The 19,690-nt window shown below is 44.2% G+C and overlaps 1 protein-coding gene across 1 annotated transcript in view; it reads right to left on the reverse strand.

Moving 5' to 3' along the window:
- The window catches only part of SH2D4A (SH2 domain containing 4A), a 36,521-nt gene that overhangs the window by 3,960 nt on the left and 12,871 nt on the right, over nt 1-19,690 (reverse strand). Inside the window, exons 4-8 of the mRNA XM_060282073.1 lie at nt 13,886-13,966; nt 11,681-11,801; nt 4,709-4,931; nt 3,373-3,503; nt 554-774 (exon numbers count right to left, since the gene is read on the reverse strand). Coding sequence (XP_060138056.1) covers nt 554-774; nt 3,373-3,503; nt 4,709-4,931; nt 11,681-11,801; nt 13,886-13,966 — 777 coding nt within the window. The remainder of the gene's footprint in view (nt 1-553; nt 775-3,372; nt 3,504-4,708; nt 4,932-11,680; nt 11,802-13,885; nt 13,967-19,690) is intronic.

Consider the following 19,690-nt stretch of genomic DNA (forward strand, 5'->3'; position numbering starts at 1 on the left):
GCATATTTGTATTCACAACAGTGAGGATAATCTCAGACTGGGACCAGCTCCTTAAAATGTTGCATCGTTCTTTGTCCTTACATTCTGATAACACTTAAAAAGGTAAAGGACCCGACAGTCCAGTCCAGTCACGAACGACTCTGGGGTCGTGGCGCTCATCTTGCTCTATAGGCCGAGGGAGCCGGCGTTTGTCCGCAGACAGTTTTTCCAGGTCATGTGGCCAGCATGACTAAGCTGCTTCTGGCGAAACCAGAGCAGCGCATGGAAACGCCGTTTACCTTCCCGCTGGAGCGGTACCTATTTATCTACTTGCACTTTGACGTGCTTTTGAACTGCTAGGTTGGCAGGAGCTGGGACCGAGCAACGGGGATTCGAACCGCTGACCTTCCGATCGGCAAGCCCAAGGGCTCAGTGGTTTACACCACAGCGCCATCCGATAACACTTACAGGGCACCTAACATTGCATTAAGTCCTGCAGAACCGCATTTCATGCACCAAGAAGCTTCAACATAGTCATAGAATGAGGTGACGTTGAGCATTACGAGAGGCGCACCTTGTGGTAATCGACCAGGTCAGCCAACGTTGAATGTTGCTGCTGATCCACACCCAGGAAGCTGCACGAATCCCCGGATGCGTCTATCAGGAAGTGCTTGCAGCCTTTGGCCGACAAATACGAGAGGACGTAGCCTTTGATCTTTTCACTGACCCGGATCAGGAAGCTCCCAGGTGCCAAACCGCTTAGAAGTTCTTCTGCTTTCTTGGTGGTTAAAATGCCTGTCCCAAAAAATGAAAGGCGAGAGCTAAACAAGAGAAAACTATTTGCTGGCTTGTTGCGCATTGGAAGGATGATATGAAATCTCCTCTAATATAGTGGACCAGCTCCCAGCCTTTTCAGTAGGGTGGGTCATAAAAAAAAACAAAAAAACAAAAAATTCGTTTAAAAAAATTCCGGAAATGTTTCCTCCCTTGATCTTATCTCAGGCGTATGGTATAAACACAGTCAAATTTCAAATTTGGGACAAATCGGTTAATATTTAGACCCTGCTCTTACAGATTGAAATTTTGCCTCACTACGAGTAATAAAAACATAGGAATTTGACTCGGTGAAGGAGGTTACTAGAGCATCTAGGATAGTTATTGGAGAGAAAAGACGTGATGCTACCATCAAAACAACAATGAACAATCACTCTAAATTCCCAAAACAAGAGACAAAGAAGGACTTTGCACCAAAACAGACGTTAAGTGTAATGCATAAAAGCATATTTTTAGCATGATATAATATGGTGTACATGTACAATGTATATATTGCATAAGGCATAATTTTATTAATTACACAAAATTTAAGCATTTAGTACAATTTATACCAAGTAATTAAGTATAATGTGATGTTTTGACGCAACACATAATATGAGTGGCATTTTATTGTTTACGTTTACTTGTTTAGTACACCGTTTGCTTATTTGTTCCATATAATTTTTTCAAAACCATTGGTTTTTCATGTAAATTACCAACATGTTTTATCTTAAATAAATAAATATTGCAGAAAAATAATAGTATGCAACTATTATTGCTCTACATAAAACCTAAAATTTATGTTTATTAGTTCACAATTTAGCATACTGAGAATTAAATGAGTCAAATTCCTATGTTTTTATCACTCGTAGTGAGGCAAAATTTCAATCTGTAGGAGCAGGGTCTAAATATTAACCGATTTGTCCCAAATTTGAAATTTGACTACAGTGGTGCCTCACTAGACGAATTTAATTCATTCCACGGGTCTTTTCTTATAACGAAAAATTCGTCTGGCGAATCCCATAGGGATGCATTGAAATTTTTTTTGAATTTTTTTTGTTGCCCATAGGAATGCTTTAATTGAATTTAAATGCATTCCTATGGGAAACCGTGATTCGCTAGTCGAATTTTTCGTAAAATGAATTTGTCTAGCGAGGCAACCTCCGCTAGAAAAAACCTTTCATTAAGCGGAAATTTCGTTAAGCAGGGCATTCGTTAAGCGAGGCACCACTGTATGTTTATACCATATGCCTGAGATAAGATCAAGGGAGGAAACATTTTCGGAATTTTTTTTTATGACCCACCCTACTTTTCAGTGACCTGACTGGCTCAAGATCTCATTAGCCATCAGACCACTTTCCCCAGCTTAACTTTAGACCTACTGTTGAAAACCCTCTTTCATGGCCTCCCTAAACACTGCTGGATTAAGTCAAAGCTATGTGTGTCAATACACCTGCTAGGCAGAAAAACAACATGGGGTGCCATAGGGCTTGTGCTTTGCTGCTTGCCTTTCTGTTTCCAAAACAAGAGAGAGAACACCTTGTTCCCATCTCCCACTATGATAAAGCTGGACAGGCATGAACCCTTGACTCATAATTTCAACGACTTCCAAGATCCCTGCTGAGTCTGGTTGGTCTTCCTTGGAACCCAAACATGAAAGCAAGAATGCTGAATGAAATCCCACTTATTTTGTTAGTTCACCATGTGTTACATGGCTACACTGTTAACGAGATTTGTTCCCATCCCAGAATTCTTATGCAGAAAGCGAGCACCCTAATTTCCTGATGAACCAATGAATACATGGGAATGATTCCCACGAGAGGTGTGTCAGCTGAGTGAATGGTTCGCAGAGGCTATCTGGGATCGTTCATCATTGCAGTGTCCAGGGCACTTAATTTATGATGTAATATAAGCAAAAAAAGATGTGCCTACCCCAAGGAGCTCACAGCTTACATACGGGCCACAGGTTAAGGAAAGGTGAGCATATGATAGTATCAAGAAACCTACAAATGCCCCGTCTTGCAGTGTGTCAGGAGTCCAGGTTCCCAGCTTGATAACGCAGTAAGCGTAGGTAATTAAAAATGAGGATTTATTGCAAAAACAAACAGATAGCTCCGGACAAGCCTCTGGCATCATTACTCAAGGTGACACTTCTGAAGACTCCTTCTGGATGCGACAGAAGATATTGAACTTATGACTCTTACGTCTCTTGTTTTGTTTCCAATCTAGCAGCCCTCCCATTCGCCATCTCCTCAGACTTAGGGGATCAGCCCCACCCTCTTCTTGTTCTGAGAGGCTGTCTCTGGATCTATTCGCTCCTCTTTGTGCTTCCTGTGAGTTTTGACTGTCTTCTAGCCTGCTGTCCGCTACTGCCTTATCAGTCTGCTCGTCAAGGTCAGGCAGAGCTGAAATCTGCAGCTGTTGGCTCTCCCCTGCCTGACTGACATCTGAGCCTCTCTGTTCCTGGCTGCTTACTGCAGTTGGCTGTAAATCTTTGCTTGGAGCTGGCTCATTCCTGACACAGTGGTCCTCAGCTTGGGCTCCCTTGCCCTATGAAAGGCAGGAAGTTCAGGTACTCACCATGGAACCAAGGTGCTACCTGGCCCGTGGATTTCTCAAAACCAGCTCGGAGGTGCTGCTGCTCTTCTTTGAACCACCGAATGATGGCCTCCTGAGTAGAAGTGGAGACAGTCCTTTGTACTGTGTGCTTCCTGTTGTCACAATAAGAAGAGAAAAAGAAGTGGGGAGCAGATTATGATATTTGAGTTTGCACTGGATTTAAGTTCAGTGCCATTGCAAAGATAAGCTCCTTTACAAAAATGCAAATCATGATTTAGAATAAATTGTGCCTGTTATAGATGTTTCAGAGAGTACGTGGACCGGACACCCTTCTAGGAGTCTTGTCACAAGGGCTGAACCAAACTCTCTCCTGGCTTCCCACCACTGCCAATGACCTCTTGCTTCCTTTCTTTAATTTGGGACCCATCTATTTGTCCAGCCAAGCAATAAGAGGATGAGGCAAGCAAAGGGTGTTGACCCCTCTCCTTGCTCCCTTCCATGCGTTGATCACTTAGAGAGGGCTGATAAAGATAAGGCCCAGGAGGGTCATGGCAGCATTTCCAAGGAGCTGCAGGAGTTTGCAGCAGGCATGGGGCCACCACTAGTAAGCCCAAAGATTCAAAGGGTGCTTATTCTGGCTGAGATTGACAGGAGCTGTACCCCAAAACATTTGGAAGGCAGCAGGTTAGTAAAGACTGTTCAACACGTCCCCCAATTTACTTCAGGTAAGAAACATTCTCATTCCCTTTTAAGGTTTTTTATTGGCTTTGATTTTCCTTATATATATATTGGATTCAGTTAGGTCTCATAGGCATTTAATTGTGTGTCATTAACACGTAAACATTGTGTGCTTTAAACGTGCTCCAGGAAAAACCCAGCCTGCCCACTCATCACCAGCCCTCTGCCAACATAGCTGTTTGTTCCTTCATATAGCCTACTGTGGCTTTTTGTATAACTCTAGGAAGTGTGCCAGGCCGCGTCAAAATAACTCCCATTGGCCTTTTTCGCACAGAAACACTTCCCCTGGATGGCCAGAGGCATCAGTCACCCCAGCTAGTCACATTCAGGTGTGTTCAAGCCTGATATAGCCGAACTATGTCCCAGAATTGCATTTTAAAGGCCAATTGCACCATTTCAACAGCTTCAGTATCCATATAGATATATACAGAGTACAACGCGGTCAGGAGGAAAGGGCTCAACAGGAGGAAGAACAATTCAAGTTTCCTTTCTGAGTTCTCCCTTGGCCTTCCCCTCCTCACCAGCCGCAAGAATCCCATGCCTGCATGAGATGTTGCAACACTCAGAGGGCAACAGCTTCTCCCCTACCGACTTAGTCAAAGCCTTCAGGGTTACTAACCTGTCTGGTTTGCCGTTGGTCATTCCGGAACTGAGATGCTTAGGTTTCGGTGGCAGAGGAGGAGGAGGAGGAAGTGGCCGTTTCTGCTCCCCTGTCTTAAAAACCGCGGAAACCCCCGCTACTTTTCCTTTGCGGGTGCCTTGCAACGACAGCCTCTTGTAGTCATCCCGGGCCTGTCTGGCGAGGGAGCGCCGCCTTTCGTCGGCTGCTTTTGCCCGCTCCACTGAAACAGGGGAAAGGATGTTGTTATTTGCTCTTGGATGGAGGTCCAGACAGGGGTGGAGGAAGGGGTGCGGTGGGTGCGGACCACCCCGGGTGTCACCGGGGCACCCACCACGGGGCATGCAGGGCGCCCAAGCCACATTTCTCTTCTGGGAGAGATGTGGTGGCTTGGGTGCGCGCAGGCTCCACACTGCCCAAATGGTTCACCCGCTGCCTTCCCCCCAGCTGTAGGGCAGCTGAGTGGGAGGAGGCAGGCAGACCCCACCCCTAGCCCCGCCCCAGGCACCCGAGCGGCTTCCTCCACCGCTGGTTCCAGAGGCATTTCTGGTACTTCTGAAATCTCAATGCGCACAAAAGGGCGAAGAAAGACAGACAGAGCAAAATAACAGATGGAACATGATTTGGCAACGAGAATGGGGATTCGTACTGAACCCAGTCAATGCTGTATTGCTGCCTTGGTGCTGACTGCTGTGGTTTCGTGGTAGTTCTCCAGAGGTCTTTCCCAGCTCTGCTATCATCTGCTATCCTTTTGGTTGGAGACACCAAGGACTGAACTAAGCCCATGGAGGCTTAGTTTAGTCAGAATCAAGTATACACACCCCAAGTTAATGCCGAATACATTACTTCTGGTAAATGAACCACCATAGAAGGCTGTTAGAAGGCCATGGAAATTTATGTCCCAGGTTTTCTAGACTCGTCTACCCATGTACTATCTGAAACCAAAGGGGCATATTGGTTGCCAGATGTATTCAACCAACCAACCACCCAAACAAACAAACAAATGTCTTTATTGGCACCACAGTATAAAACGTTTCAAGTAACTGGAATAATTAAAAAGACAAAGGTGAGGCTATCAAGGGTTATAAGGTCACACTATGGTTGTGTGCATTTGGATATCCAGGCATAGGCAAACTCAGCCCTCCCAATGTTTTGGGACTACAACTCCCATCATCCCTAGCTAACAGGACCAGTGGTCCAGGATGATGGGAACTGTAGTCTCAAAACATCTGGAGGGCTGAGTTTGCCTCTGCCTGTGGTACACCCTGTCTATTTCCCGAAAGGATAGTTTGTTGGGAACCCTTTCGGGCAAAATTGTGACTAAAAAGGAAGGAAGCTACTAAAGCAGTAATATCTTTGTCCCGATCTGCCAGGAGAAACCTTAATTTGGCTTCTTCTCGGAGTTGTGGGCCAGAGGTCCAACATTTTGCTCAGCATCAGTTGGCGAGGTCTGCTGTGTAAAGCGCAATCTAAGAGAATGTGGTTCATTGAATCAGGTACTGAAAAACGGGCTTGAAAAACGGGCTTGAAATGGAACGTGTGAGAATCTGCCTTTGGATTGAAATATATTGTTTTCTGCTCTCCCACCCCACTACAAGGCTATTTAAGCTTGAGCATCAAACTCTTCAGTCTCAGCAAAACCAGTGGGTCCCTGGTGGTGAAGGTGTCTGCTGGTTTTGGGCTTAGATTTTTTGGAACCATTTATGAGGAGCCATGTTACGGATTGGTTACAATACCACCAGTAACATGAAATGTGTAAATTAGATAGAAATAATGGTTTTTCAGACCAAAGCTCACAACTGGAAAAAGAACGTCTACAAAACAAAGAGAAACTTTTGTCTAAAATGTAGAATCTGTTATTAGAATGAGCTTATTAAAGCCTCAATGACACACTGGGTACTAGATATAGGACACAATATAGATTTTAACCTCTGGGGAAAAACTCTGGAAAAGCGACTTGAAATTTACAGCATGCTATTTTTTGAAGGAGAACTACCGGTACTTGAAAATGATTCACAGATGGTATTTAACTCTGAGTGGGCTTGCTAAGATGTACAGGACAGAATCAGATAAGTGCTGGAGATGCAAAGAGGTGGAGGCAATGTTCTTTCCTATGTGGTGGACATGTAAAAGGGTAAAAGAGTAATAGGGAAAGATCTATAATGAATTGGGGGGGGGTGTTTAAAAGTACTTTCCCAAAAAACCCAGAATCCTTTCTGTTGGGGATAATTCAGACTGAAATTCCCAGGTGTCAGAAAAGGTTATTATGTATGCTACAACTGCGGCCTGCATTTTGTTAGCCCCAAAATGGAAAATGAGCAAGGTCCCAACCAAAGAAGAATGGCAACTTAAGTTGACAGAATATGCACAACTTGCAGATTTAACATATAGATTAAGAGAACAAGAAGAACATACGTTTAAAGAAGATTGGGATATGTTTATTGAATATATGGGAAATAACTGTGTACAGGTGAAAACGCTGGTAGCGTTAAGATAAATTCAACAGTGTAAATAAGTTTTTGTGGATGCAATAATGGAATACTGATTGGTATAAAAGGTAAAGGTAAAGGGACCACTGACCATTAGGTCCAGTTGCAGACGACTCTGGGGTTGCGGCGTTCATCTCGCTTTACTGGCCAAGGGAGCCGGCGTACAGCTTCCAGGTCATGTGGCCAGCATGACTAAGCCACTTCTGGCGAAGCAGAGCAGCACACGGAAACGCCGTTTACCTTCCTGCCGGAGTGGTCCCTATTTATCTACTTGCACTTTGATGTGCTTTCAAACTGCTAGGTTGGCAGGAGCTGGGACCGAGCAACAGGAGCTCACCCTGTTGTGGGGATTCGAACCGCCAACCTTCTGATCAGCAAGCCCTAGGCTCTGTGGTTTAGACCACAGCGCCACCCGCGTCCCACTGGTTGGTATAGTTTTTGTAAAATATGCAGGGATTTATGATATGTAGAATGAACCATGGAAAGAGAAGAAGGGAAGTCATTGATATCTTAAGGATGTAAAATGAGTATTTTAAATTGTAACACAGAAAATTTAATACAAGAGAGAGAGAGAGAGATTTGGCATCATTTTGAGGAGCAGGTTGGAGTGCAACTCAACAGTCAGTGGGGGAGAGTTTGTTGGTGTGTTTGAGCCCACTGAGGTGTGTTTCTGAGCCTCCTTCAGCTTCAGAAAGGAAAGTTGGCTTCGCCTCTGTTTGCACAGCTGTTTGCTCATGGCTTTTTAATATGGGCGTTTCTTGGTGCCAAGACTGAGCCTCAGATTCACACACAAGGGGAAGGGAAGTGGCACAGCCTTTGGGGTTCTCCCTTTTCTTGGGGAAGTGGGAGGCTTACATACACACATACATTGTTGTTGTTGTTGTTGTTTAGTCGTTTAGTCGTGTCCGACTCTTCGTGACCCCATGGACCAGAGCACGTCAGGCACTCCTGTCTTGCACTGCCTCCCGCAGTTTGGTCAAACTCATGTTCGTAGCTTCGAGAACACTGTCCAGCCATCTCGTCCTCTGTCGTCCCCTTCTCCTTGTGCCCTCAATCTTTCCCAACATCAGGGTCTTTTCCAAGGATTCTTCTCCTCTCATGAGGTGGCCAAAGTATTGGAGCCACACATACATATTGGGGCATAATCAGGCTGTGTACACATCATATATTTACAGCACATTTAGAAAATACTTTCTCCCCTTCATGTCCCCTCCTCACACCAGGGCTGCCTGTGCCAAGAGAAGGAAGCATGAAGCTGCAGGAAAGGGAGAGGGCAGTGTCAATCTGCCACTGGATCGAATCGCTGGAGATCTGATAACCATCTTCAAATATCTAAAGGGCCACCGCATGGAAGGTGGAGCAAGCTTGTTTTCTCCTGCTCCGGAGGGTAGGACTCGAACCCATGGCTTCAAGTCACAAGAAAGGAGATTCCGACTAAACATCAGGAAGAGCTTTCTGACAGCGCGAGCTGTTTGACAGTGGATCAGACTCCCGCGAGAGGTGGTGGGCTCTGCTTCACTGGAAGTTTTTAAGAAGAGGTTGGACGGTCATTTGTCATGGATGCTTTAGCTGATGTTCCTGCATCGCAGGGCCTTGGACTGGATGGCCCCTGAGGTCCCTCCCAACTCTACAAGTCTATGATTCTATAGTTCTATAATTGTCTAGAGGAGTGGTGGGCTCTGCCTCTTTGGAAGTCTACAAGCAGAGGCTGGACAGCCACATGCTGGCAACAGTCTAGCCTAGAGCTGGTCCAGGAATAGAGATCTACACCAGGAACAAGGGGGAAATAAAGATCTGCATTGGGAACAAGGCTGGGAGGAGACCAGCAGCATGTCCTGTTTGCCAAGAGACCGCTATAGAGATGGCATGGGTTGGGGGGCTGCTGAGGAGGTGACAGATTCAGCCTCCAAGAAGCATGCTGCAATGCCTTCAACTGGCTGGCTAATCCAGGTGAGGGTAGCTAATGGGATGGGACTTAGTCAATAGAGGCCAACACTGGACAGCAACTCCCTTCATCCCAGGCACCAAGAGTTTGAGACTCAGGTGAGTGCAGGGTGCAGGGTGGGGACCAAGGTGGACAAACGATCCCAGAAGGAGCACAATGTGTCCCTTAGCAGCAGAGGTACTAACACACACACACACTCAGCATATATAACAATGAAGAAAACAGAAGAAAGGGAAATAAACTATGTCCAGGAATGGATTCCAGCCTACACTCACTTCCTCCGACAATTCAGTAAAATTATTACAAGCCCAGAGAGAAAACAGAACAGAATTTGAATGCCCAGTCCAGCACAAAACAGATTTTCCCTCTTGATCATCAACTCATATCTCTAACTGCTCCTTGCAGTGCAGAGCTCTGCACAGCCATCGCTCTCTCCCCCAGAGCCTATGAAATGCTGGCAGTCGGTGTCAAGCCCAATCCATGTTTCCAAGTTTATTGAATAAGGCAAAACTATTCAGAGGAGGAATGTAGGACACAACCCCCCCCCCCGGGCCGCCTTTAAGTTAGGCATTAATTTTTCCAGCTATAGCAATTCTCCAGAGCCTGCTGTAATCAGCTCTCCACTATTAATCAACTCGAATCTCTCCAATATCGAGCCAGTTCCAGTCTGGCAGCAATAAGCTGAAACGCTACCTATTTAAACAGGATTTTAATGTGATTAAGTTGCTAGATCCTCGTGCCAGTCAATAAAGCTGTGGCCTTTTTTACATTCCGATATCCTGAGTCTAGTCTCTTCATTCCTTGTCTATCTGCATTGCTGCCTTGCAATGATAGGGCATGGAGCACATTATCCCTCAGCGCCACCTCCCGGGCAATGCAGAAGAAGCTGACAAAATTATTCAAGTAGGAAGGAAAAGCCAGAGAAAGACCTTTGCCTGCCTGCCTGCAAGAGCCAAACGTGTTTGGAAAAAATGGATGGTGCGGGCACTCACTTTTGACTCTGGTTTGGCAGGTTTTTGCATTTGTTTCAAAACCTCTGTTTAACCAGAGGTAAGATTGAGATTTTACTTTCTTGGGTTCCATGATCACTGCAGATGGTGACAGCAGTTACGAAATTACGGTAAAAGACGCCTGCTTCTTGGGAGAAAAGCAATGACAAACCTAGACAGCATCTTAAAAAGCAGAGACATCACCTTGCCAACAAAGGTCCGTATAGCTATGGTTTTCCCAGTAGTGATGTATTGAAGTGAGGGCTGGACCGTAAAGAAGGCTGATCGCCGAAGAATTGATGCTTTTGAATTATGGTGCTGGAGGAGACTCTTGAGAGTCCCATGGACTGCAAGAAGATCAAACCTATCCATTCTGGAGGAAATCAGCCCTGAGTGCTCACTGGAAGGACAGATCCTGAAGCTGAGGCTCCAGTACTTTGGCCACCTCATGGGAAGAGAAGACTCCCTGGAAAAGACCCTGGTGCTGGGAAAGATGGAGGGCACAAGGAAAAGGGGATGACAGAGGATGAGATGGTTGGACAGTGTTCTCGAAGCTACGAACATGAGTCTGACCAAACTGCGGGAGGCAGTGGAAGACAGGAGTGCCTGGCGTGCTCTAGTCCATGGGGTCCCAAAGAGTTGGACATAACTAAATGACTAAACAACAACAACAACGAACATTGGGACAAAAGAATTTGCAATGGCTGTTGTCGTTGCAGGTCTGTTACTCTGTGTTTTAAAAAATATTTTGAATATTGTGCTTTTATTTCCAACGGTATCTTTTAGGTAACTTGGTAAACATGAAGGTGCAGCACATGCAGGTTGCAAACAAGCCAACTTCTCTCAGACTTTCAAGCCCCTCTCCCTGTCTCCAGTCAGACCAAGGTAACCTTGCAATGGAATTTCCCCAGGATTCAGGAAATGCATACAGGGGGAAAACAGCAGCTTGTGGCAGCCGTGTGTGTGTGTGTGTGTGTGTGTGTGTGTTGGAAGAGGTGGAGCCAGAGAGAACAGCTGCAACGGAAAGAAAGCCACTGAACCAAAGCAGGGCAAGCCTGAGGCTGACAAACACCAGCAACTTCTCACCAGATTAAATTCAGGACAGGCTTTTGTTCCTTTTGTAATATAAAGGTTGGTGACAGGAGTGGAGAATTTTAGTTCAAGTTATTCAGCAATGGAGGTGGCGTGCTCATATTGTTATGCCTCCGTTTCTGATCTCTGCGCTGATAGTTTACAAATAAGCAAAAATAACAAACAGGAGCCTTAGACTGTGTACACATTACCTGGTTAAAGCTCAGCCTGGGAAGAGGGGCTGGTTGTGAAGCCGCTCCGCGAATTGTAGCTCTCAGCAAACGACAGTTCCTAGGATTCTTTAGGGAAAGCCAGGCGTGTGCAAAGTGGAATGGTACTTGCTTTGAATGGATCCTAAATTTAATCTGATAGGCATCCTAAATTTAATCTGATAGGCATCATCCTAAATTTAATCTGATAGGCATCCTAAATTTAATCTGATAAGCATCATCACATAAGAGATCTAACAGGGGCTTACAAGTTTCCAACCAAACAGGATCTTCTTTGTCCAACTTCTCCATTGACTCGTAGGTGCGATTTAGGGTCACTTCCTGTGCTCTGCTCTCATTCACAGTTGTATTCATTTCCTCTTCTTTCCTCTGTCATATATATATACATACACACACACACAAAGTATTTTGTTTAGTGTGACCCTATCTACTTCCTGCATGGCAATCATATTTACAGGTAATGGACAGTTCAGCAATCCCTCTGATAAGGGTCATAAACCTCTAATAAGGTGATTGGCAGATGAGTCGACAAAAGCTTTAGTCACCTATCAAAATTTGTCATCTGACTAATCTTTAGGGCCAAGGGATCGCTGTTGAGCAACCATGTAAATGAGCCTTTGCCCAACTCAATGATTCAGAAATGCAACAGGATGCTGGGATATCTTTTCCCTTGAGCTGCACTTTTAATGGCAGGCGTCTGGCAAATAAAACAGGGTCTGCCAACATGGTTCCTCTCCAACATGCTGTGGTTCCAAACGACCAGCATCTCTGCCCCACTGACCATGCAAGCAGGGGCTGATGGGAGTTACTCTAATAACCTCTGGCCAACAGCATGCTGGCTATCCCTGGAATAAGGGATAATTTTCAGTTTTAGATGGAGAGGTTTATCCAGGCATGCTTGGCGGGGACATGGGATAGGGCCTTCTTGGTAGCTGCTCCCAAACTTTGGAATTTTCTCCCGAGAGAAGCTAGACTGCCTCCCTCCTTGCTCTCCTTCCTTCCTCAGGAAGCTGAAGACTTTCCTGTTCCAATAAACTCTTGGGAACTGAATGCTTTTAATGAGGGGGCTGGTGCTGTGCTGTTTTGGTTGTGCTTGTCTGTCTGTTACACACACACACACACACACACACACACACACACACACACACGTACGTTTTAATTCTATCTGTGTTTAATTCTTTTTTAACGATTGTGTTTTTTCTCTTAAGCTTTTTAGCTGTTCTTATTTTTATCTGTCAGCCACCTCGAGTTCCCTGTCGGGGAAGGTAAATATATAATACAGTGGTGCCTCAACTTACGAATTTAATCCGTTCCGAAGGCACCTTCGTAGGTCGAAATATTCGTAAGTCAAAAAGCGCCATTGGAAAGACGATTTCCCATAGGAAACGGAAAAATTGGAAACGGAAAAATTCATAAGTTGAAGAAACCCTATCTAAAACCGCCGCGGTTTCCGTTCGGATGTTCATAAGCGTGCGGCCATTTGCCCCATTCATAAGTCGAAAAATTCGGTTGTTGGGTCGTTCGTAAGTCAAGGTACCACTGAATCTATTCAGCAGCTGCATTGCAGGGGGGTGGGAAAGCCTTTGTGGTCCTTCCCAACTCTGCAGTTCTAGGATTCTATTCTGTAAGGCTTGTTACTGTAATGACTTTTAAAGGGTTTCCGCCTGATGATGGCCCTTGGTGCGAGGTGGGTTGAAAACAAATAAAACCACTCCAGATACAAAGGATTTGGTGACAGATGACAGTATAAGATTTCTTAAAAACTATTCATTAAGTGGCAGCTTTGCTTTCAGTGTGTACATATAAATATGTGCGCGCGCGCACACACACACACACACACACACACACACACACACTGTCTGGTCAAACAGATTTTGTAGGTATTGGGCGTTCTACAAAACTACTTTATTAAACTGGATAATGGAATGAACACAGCATGGGGCATTATGCCTTTTATACACCACTTTCAACAGCGATTTTGTAAATGGCGCCAACTGCTGAGGAGGTTGGGAGATGCCTGTCCCCATTCCATGTCTATTAGTTACTACGGTCTACAAAGTGTGAGAAGCTAGTCTGTTCTAGGGCTTCCGCTTCTTCTTTAAATGAAAGCGGAAATCTTTGAGAAGCGGCCGTGCCCCAAATTTCTGCAATGGCTGAGCACTGAGCATTTATACGATTTACTTACAATGTGCAGCAGGCTAGTTGTCTGGTTTGCTAAATGTGCAGCATCCCAATTTAAGGGCCTTGGGGTGGGGGGTGTTTAAGATCACACTTGTCTCATGATTTGATTTTCATTCAGAAGCATGGCTTATATCTCTAGGTGATTCCTGCATTGCAGGGGGTTGGACTTGATGACTCTCGGGGTCCCTTCCAACTCTACAATTCTATGATTCTGAGACTAGGAGACAACAGTGAATACAGGCAAAATGCAGTTGCTTCCATAAGTTCCTTACCTGCCATGAGCCGTACTTCCTTGAATGATTGATAGAGTCTGCCAACATCTGTTCTATACCTCTTGGCTTACTTGTGGGAGCCTAAAATTCAACCAAACAGAAACACAGGATTGTCAGCTTTTCAAACCCTGATTCCAAACCTTGAATCTAATTGTGTTCCAAAACATACAGGTTGAAGAATCATCCACAGTCATAATCAGAATTCTTGAATTTTCAGGCCCACAGAGGAGATACATATTTTGCTTCATAGTGGTGTAACAGAATGGAGAGAGTGTAAATGAGGGAGACCTGGGTTCAAATCCTCACTTGTTGTGAAGCTCACAGGGAGATTTTCAGCCAGTCGCTATTGCTCAGTCTAGCATACCTCACCCAAGATATTATGAATTAATGTACCAAAATGGCTTTTAAGCGGTTTACAAGTATAAAATCAATCTTAAAAGCCATTAGTGGTGGACGCCATTGAATATTTAGACATGAACCCAGGAAACATAGCTGCCTTTGTGCTAATCGATGCTGAAAAGGCATTTGATAATGTCTCATGGAAATTCCTCGAACAATTAATAGAAAAACTTGAATTGGGACATATCAGTCTTAAAGGCAATATACCATAATCAAATAGCGAACTTAATTATAAACAATGAAATGACTGATTATTTTCCCATACAAAAAGGAACAAGACAGGGGTGCCCACTTTCCCCCCTTTTATTTATACTAACATTGGAGGTGTTAAATGAGGTTATAAGAAAAGAAGATGAAATAAAAGGCATAACCTTAGGAAGAAATATTAATTTACAGTATTTGAAGACAACTATAACAAAACTTGGAGAGAAATAAAAAACCAACTGGAAATTTGGCAAAGGCTAAAATTATCCATATGGGGTAGGATTTCAACTATTAAAATGATTCTTTTACCAAAGCTACTGTTCTTGTTCCAAATGCTCCCGATAATTAGCAAATATGACAGTTTTGAAAAATGGAGAAAATATGTTTCACGATTTATATGGCAAGGGAAGAAGCCAAGAGTAAAGTTTAAATTATTAACGGATACCAAAGGGACTGCCGGATCTGAAACTATATTACCACGCAACCTGTCTCGGATGGATCAAAGATTGGGTCATGTTAAGTAACACACAGATTTTGGATGTGGAGGGATGGAATAATCGTTTTGGTTGGCACGCTTATTTGATTTATGATAAGGTGGCTGTAAATAAGGATTTCTTGAACCATATAATCAGAAAGCCCTTATACAAAGTATGGGTAAATTATCAATGGCTACTGGAACCAAAGATACCCTGTTTCCATCAGAGGTATTAGCGGTAAAATAAATATATACTGTATGGAAAAGAAATGGCCAACATACCAACAATTATTAATAAAAGAACATGGTGTTTTAAAACTAAAACCATATGAAGAGATTAAGGATTACTGCAATATCTGGATACAATACCATCAAATAGCCCATTTGTTTAACGAAGATAAAAAAAAAAGGTTTTGAACAGAAAACTTCTAAATTGCAAAGCGAACTTTGCAGTCAAATAAAAAAATAATATCGAAAATGTACAAGCTACTCCTTGAGTCGGAATTGAAAGATGAAGTAATAAAAGAAACAAAGATAAAGTGGTCACAAGATGTGGGCAAGACAATACATTTAGATAGGTGGGAAAAATTATGGAGTGTTGACATAAATTTCACAGCTTGTTATTTGATAAGAGAAAATATAATGAAAATGCGTTATCGTTGGTACCTCACCCCAGTAAAATTGGCAAAGATTTATAAAAAAAATATTCAAACCATTGTTGGAGATGTAAAGCAGAGGTGGGAACAATGCATCATATGTGGTGGGGGTGTAAGGTGATTAAACAGTTTTGGACCAAGATACATGAAGAGCTGAAAAGAATATTTAAGAGCACAATTCTCAAAAAGCCAGAAGCATATCTGTTAGGCTTAATAACCAACGATATTCCCAAAGATAAAAATAATATATTCCTCTATGTGACAGCAGTGGCAGGATTACTAGTGGCAAAAAACTGGAAAACAGGAAAAATACCAGAATTATCAGAATGGAGAATTAAGATTTGTGAATTTATGGAAATGACAAAATTAACAGCATCAATTAGGGGCTGCCCCAAGCAAAAAATTAAGAGAGAGTGGGAGTGTGTAGAGAGAGATATATGGGAAAATATGGATATGGAAATCAATTTTAACATAAACGTAAAAGGATAGATTCGCAAGAATATAAGATGATATTATAAAAGATAGGACTATTAAGTATAAATAACTGCTAACACAACAAGAAACAATAACACAAATACCAATAAGATCTCATATGAGTGAGGGGAAGTCAGGGGGGAGGGAAGTAGAGGGTGGTATTTGGAAAATTATATGTGATATGAAAGTAAAATGATTGTGTTTTTAATTGGAATTACAACCTAGGTTGTAAGTCCCGCCCCCCCCTAGTTTTTACTTCTTTTTCTGTCACAAAAACTTTAAATAATATTTATTTTAAAAGCAAAAAAGAAAAAGCCACACATAATGAAAATATACCAAAAGAACTGGTTAAAAGGTATAACCATTAAAACAATTCAGCTAGGGCAGGAAGTTCAAATTCAGGGGAATTCTTGCCTAAACAGGTGTGTCTTCAAGAGCAGGCAGAATGCCAAGACTGATGGGGCATCTCACATTTCTGTAGACTAGGGGTGATCAAAGGCTTGATTATCCATTTCCTTCCAATGTAAGGAAGTGACCTAGCTAAGCCTGGCAGGACAGCTTACTCTATGGCATTAACCCCTTCATGCATTCATTGGACTTAAGCACGTTGGTGATCTGAGACTGGTTATCCCACAAAATCACCCTTCCACAAAGATGGCAAAGCACAGAACTTAGTCACAGAAAAATGCTCTTCTGTATCTAGGAATATTTAATGTTGCTAAAAACATAGCAGCTCCATAGTCACTGCTGGGTTGTAGACCAAAGTGGTAATGAGCAAGTCCCATTTCCCAGAGCTAATTAAATGTGGAAGTGAAGATCTAGAAGTGTGTTTAATGAAGCCAACTGCTTTTTTTAACCCAAGGGGCAGAAGAAGGGCCAGTGACTAGTTACCAAGTTTGACCTCCAAATTCTGATTTAAGCACCTCTGTCAATGCAGTAAGGAGAACTCCCACCCTCCTGCCTGGTGACCGACCTACTTAACAAACATTCCTTCCCATTACATATTAACACGGAGACAGACTCGTTCAGCTCTCAAGACTTTTAAGAGAAAACTCGGCAGGGGGTGAATTACTTGTTCTCAAGCAAGAAATATTACAGTGAATCCAACTTCATTCACGGTTGCGTTTGTACTGGGAGTCCTTGGAGCACCCCAAAATTGCCTAACCTTGGCTCCCATAGGTTCAGGTCGGGGGTCACAAGCAAGAGACTTCAGCCAGGAGATTGAAGCAAGACAGCGGCCAGTAGGCCTGATCTTTATTGTTGCAACAAGACTTCCAACCACCACATGGAAGAAGCAGAGAGAAGCCCCCGAACAAAGGATGCCCCCTTTCTTACAAGTTTCCCAAATTACCCATAACACCCTTAGTAAAACATCATACATTTGTCATAACTATATCATAAACTGGGAGAGGTCTTCTGACAGATACCTGAGCACCAGCCTGGATTGCCCTTTCCCGCATATGACCTCCAGATTCCAATCTTTAGGTGAAACAAAGGAAAGTATTTACATTTTCCTGTTTTCCCAGCCAAGTTAAACACACCCTTTGTTTTGACTGAGACCCCAATCCACTGAGGTTGGGTTTGGATTGTTCTCAGAAGGACTACCTGTCTGGCACTCAGGTGCAAGGATGCCAGCAATTATCACCCACTCACTTCAGAGATTATGGCTGCCCCTATCCATGTCCCAAGTTGCTGAAAAACTCCAGGCACGCCTGGATAGAAGTGGACCATTTGGATCCCTTCCAGTCGGGATTCAGGCCTCATCATGGGACTGAAACTGTCTTGGTCGCACTGGTTGATGATCTCCGGCGGGCTAGGGACAAAGCTGAGAGCTGTTTCCTAGTTCTGCTGGATCTCTCAGTGGCTTTTGACACCATCGACCATAACATCCTTCTGGACCGTCTAGAGGGCTTGGGAGCTGGGGACACTGTTATACAGTGGTTCCGCTCCTTCCTCCTGTGCCGTGTTCAGAAAGTGGTGGGGGGGGGTGAGTGCTCAGACCCCTGGGCTCTCACTTGTGGGGTGCCTCAGGGTTCTGCCCTCTCCCCCATGCTTTTTAACATCTACATGCAGCCGCTGGGAGATATCATCAGGGGGGTTGGGCTGGGTGTTCATCAGTATGCGGATGATACCCAGCTCTACCTCTCTTTCAAATCAGAACCAGTGAAGGCGGTGAAGGTCCAGTGTGAGTGCCTGGAGGCAGTTGGAGGATGGATGGCGGCTAACAGATTGAGGTTGAATCCTGACAAGACTGAAGTACTGTTTGTGGGGGACAGAAGCCGGGCAGGTGGGGAGGACTCCCTGGCCCTAAATGGAGTAACTGTGCCCCTGAAGGACCAGGTGCGCAGCCTGGGAGTCATTTTGGACGCACAGCTGTTCATGGAGGCGCAGATCAATTCTGTGTCCAGGGCAGCTGTCTATCAGCTCCATCTGGTACGCAGGCTGAGACCCTACCTGCCTGCAGATTGTCTCACCAGAGTGGTGCATGCTCTAGTTATCTCCCGCTTGGACTACTGCAATGCGCTTTATGTGGGGCTACCTTTGAAAGTGACCTGGAAACTACAACTAATCCAGAATGCAGCAGCTACATTGGTGATTGGGAGTGGCCGCCGAGACCACATAACACCAGTCTTGAAAGACCTACATTGGCTCTCAGTATGTTTCTGAGCACAATTCAAAGTGTTGGTGCTGACCTTTAAAGCCCTAAACGGCCTTGGTCCAGTATATCTGAAGGAGCGTCTCCACCCCCATCATTCTGCCCGGACACTGAGGTCCAGCGCCGAGGGCCTTCTGGCAGTTCCCTTGCTGCGAGAAACCAAGTTGCAGGGAACCAGACAGAGGGCCTTCTTGGTGGTGGCGCCCGCCCTGTGGAACACCCTCCCACCAGATGTCAAAGAGAAAAACAGCTACCAGACTTTTAGAAGACATCTGAAGGCAGCCCTGTTTAGGGAAGCTTTTAATGTTTGACAGACTATTGTACTTTAAGAAAATTCCTTCCAGTAGCACCTTAGAGACCAACTAAGTTTGTCATTGGTTTGAGCTTTCGTGTGCATGCCACACTTCTTCAGATACTGAGATATTGTACTTTAAGATTTTGTTGGAAGCCACCCAGAGTGGCTGGGGAAACCCAGCCAGATGGGCGGGGTATAAATAAATAAAATAATTATCATCATCACCATCACCTTCATCTTCAGGCCAAGCCATACACGGTGCAGGAAAGCTGTGATCAGATCTCCCATTTTGAAAAAAGACTTCAGGGGTCTGAATTGAATGGGGTTGTGGTGCTGGCTTGTAGCTAACCCTTTCGCCTGCTCAGAGTAGCATTCCCCAACCTGCTATTAACCTTGCTGAGGATACAGAAATAAACTTTCATTGTCAGATCTGTCTTATCCCCCAGCTATTAGCAGCTTCAAATGAGAGGATTTGAAGCAGAATAGCTGAAAGTGGGAAAGGGTTAACCCTCCCCACTACCCCAGGTTATAGCCCTAATCCAGTTTGATGGTCCCCATGGCAGCTTTAAAGTCTTCCAAAAGTATGACAAGATCTGAGTACATATATTTCCATTCATGTGTAGTTTGGCCCCTTAAGCTTTGGTTT

This window comes from Zootoca vivipara, chromosome 13 (assembly GCF_963506605.1).
Source record: "Zootoca vivipara chromosome 13, rZooViv1.1, whole genome shotgun sequence".
NCBI classification, from domain to species: domain Eukaryota; kingdom Metazoa; phylum Chordata; class Lepidosauria; order Squamata; family Lacertidae; genus Zootoca; species Zootoca vivipara.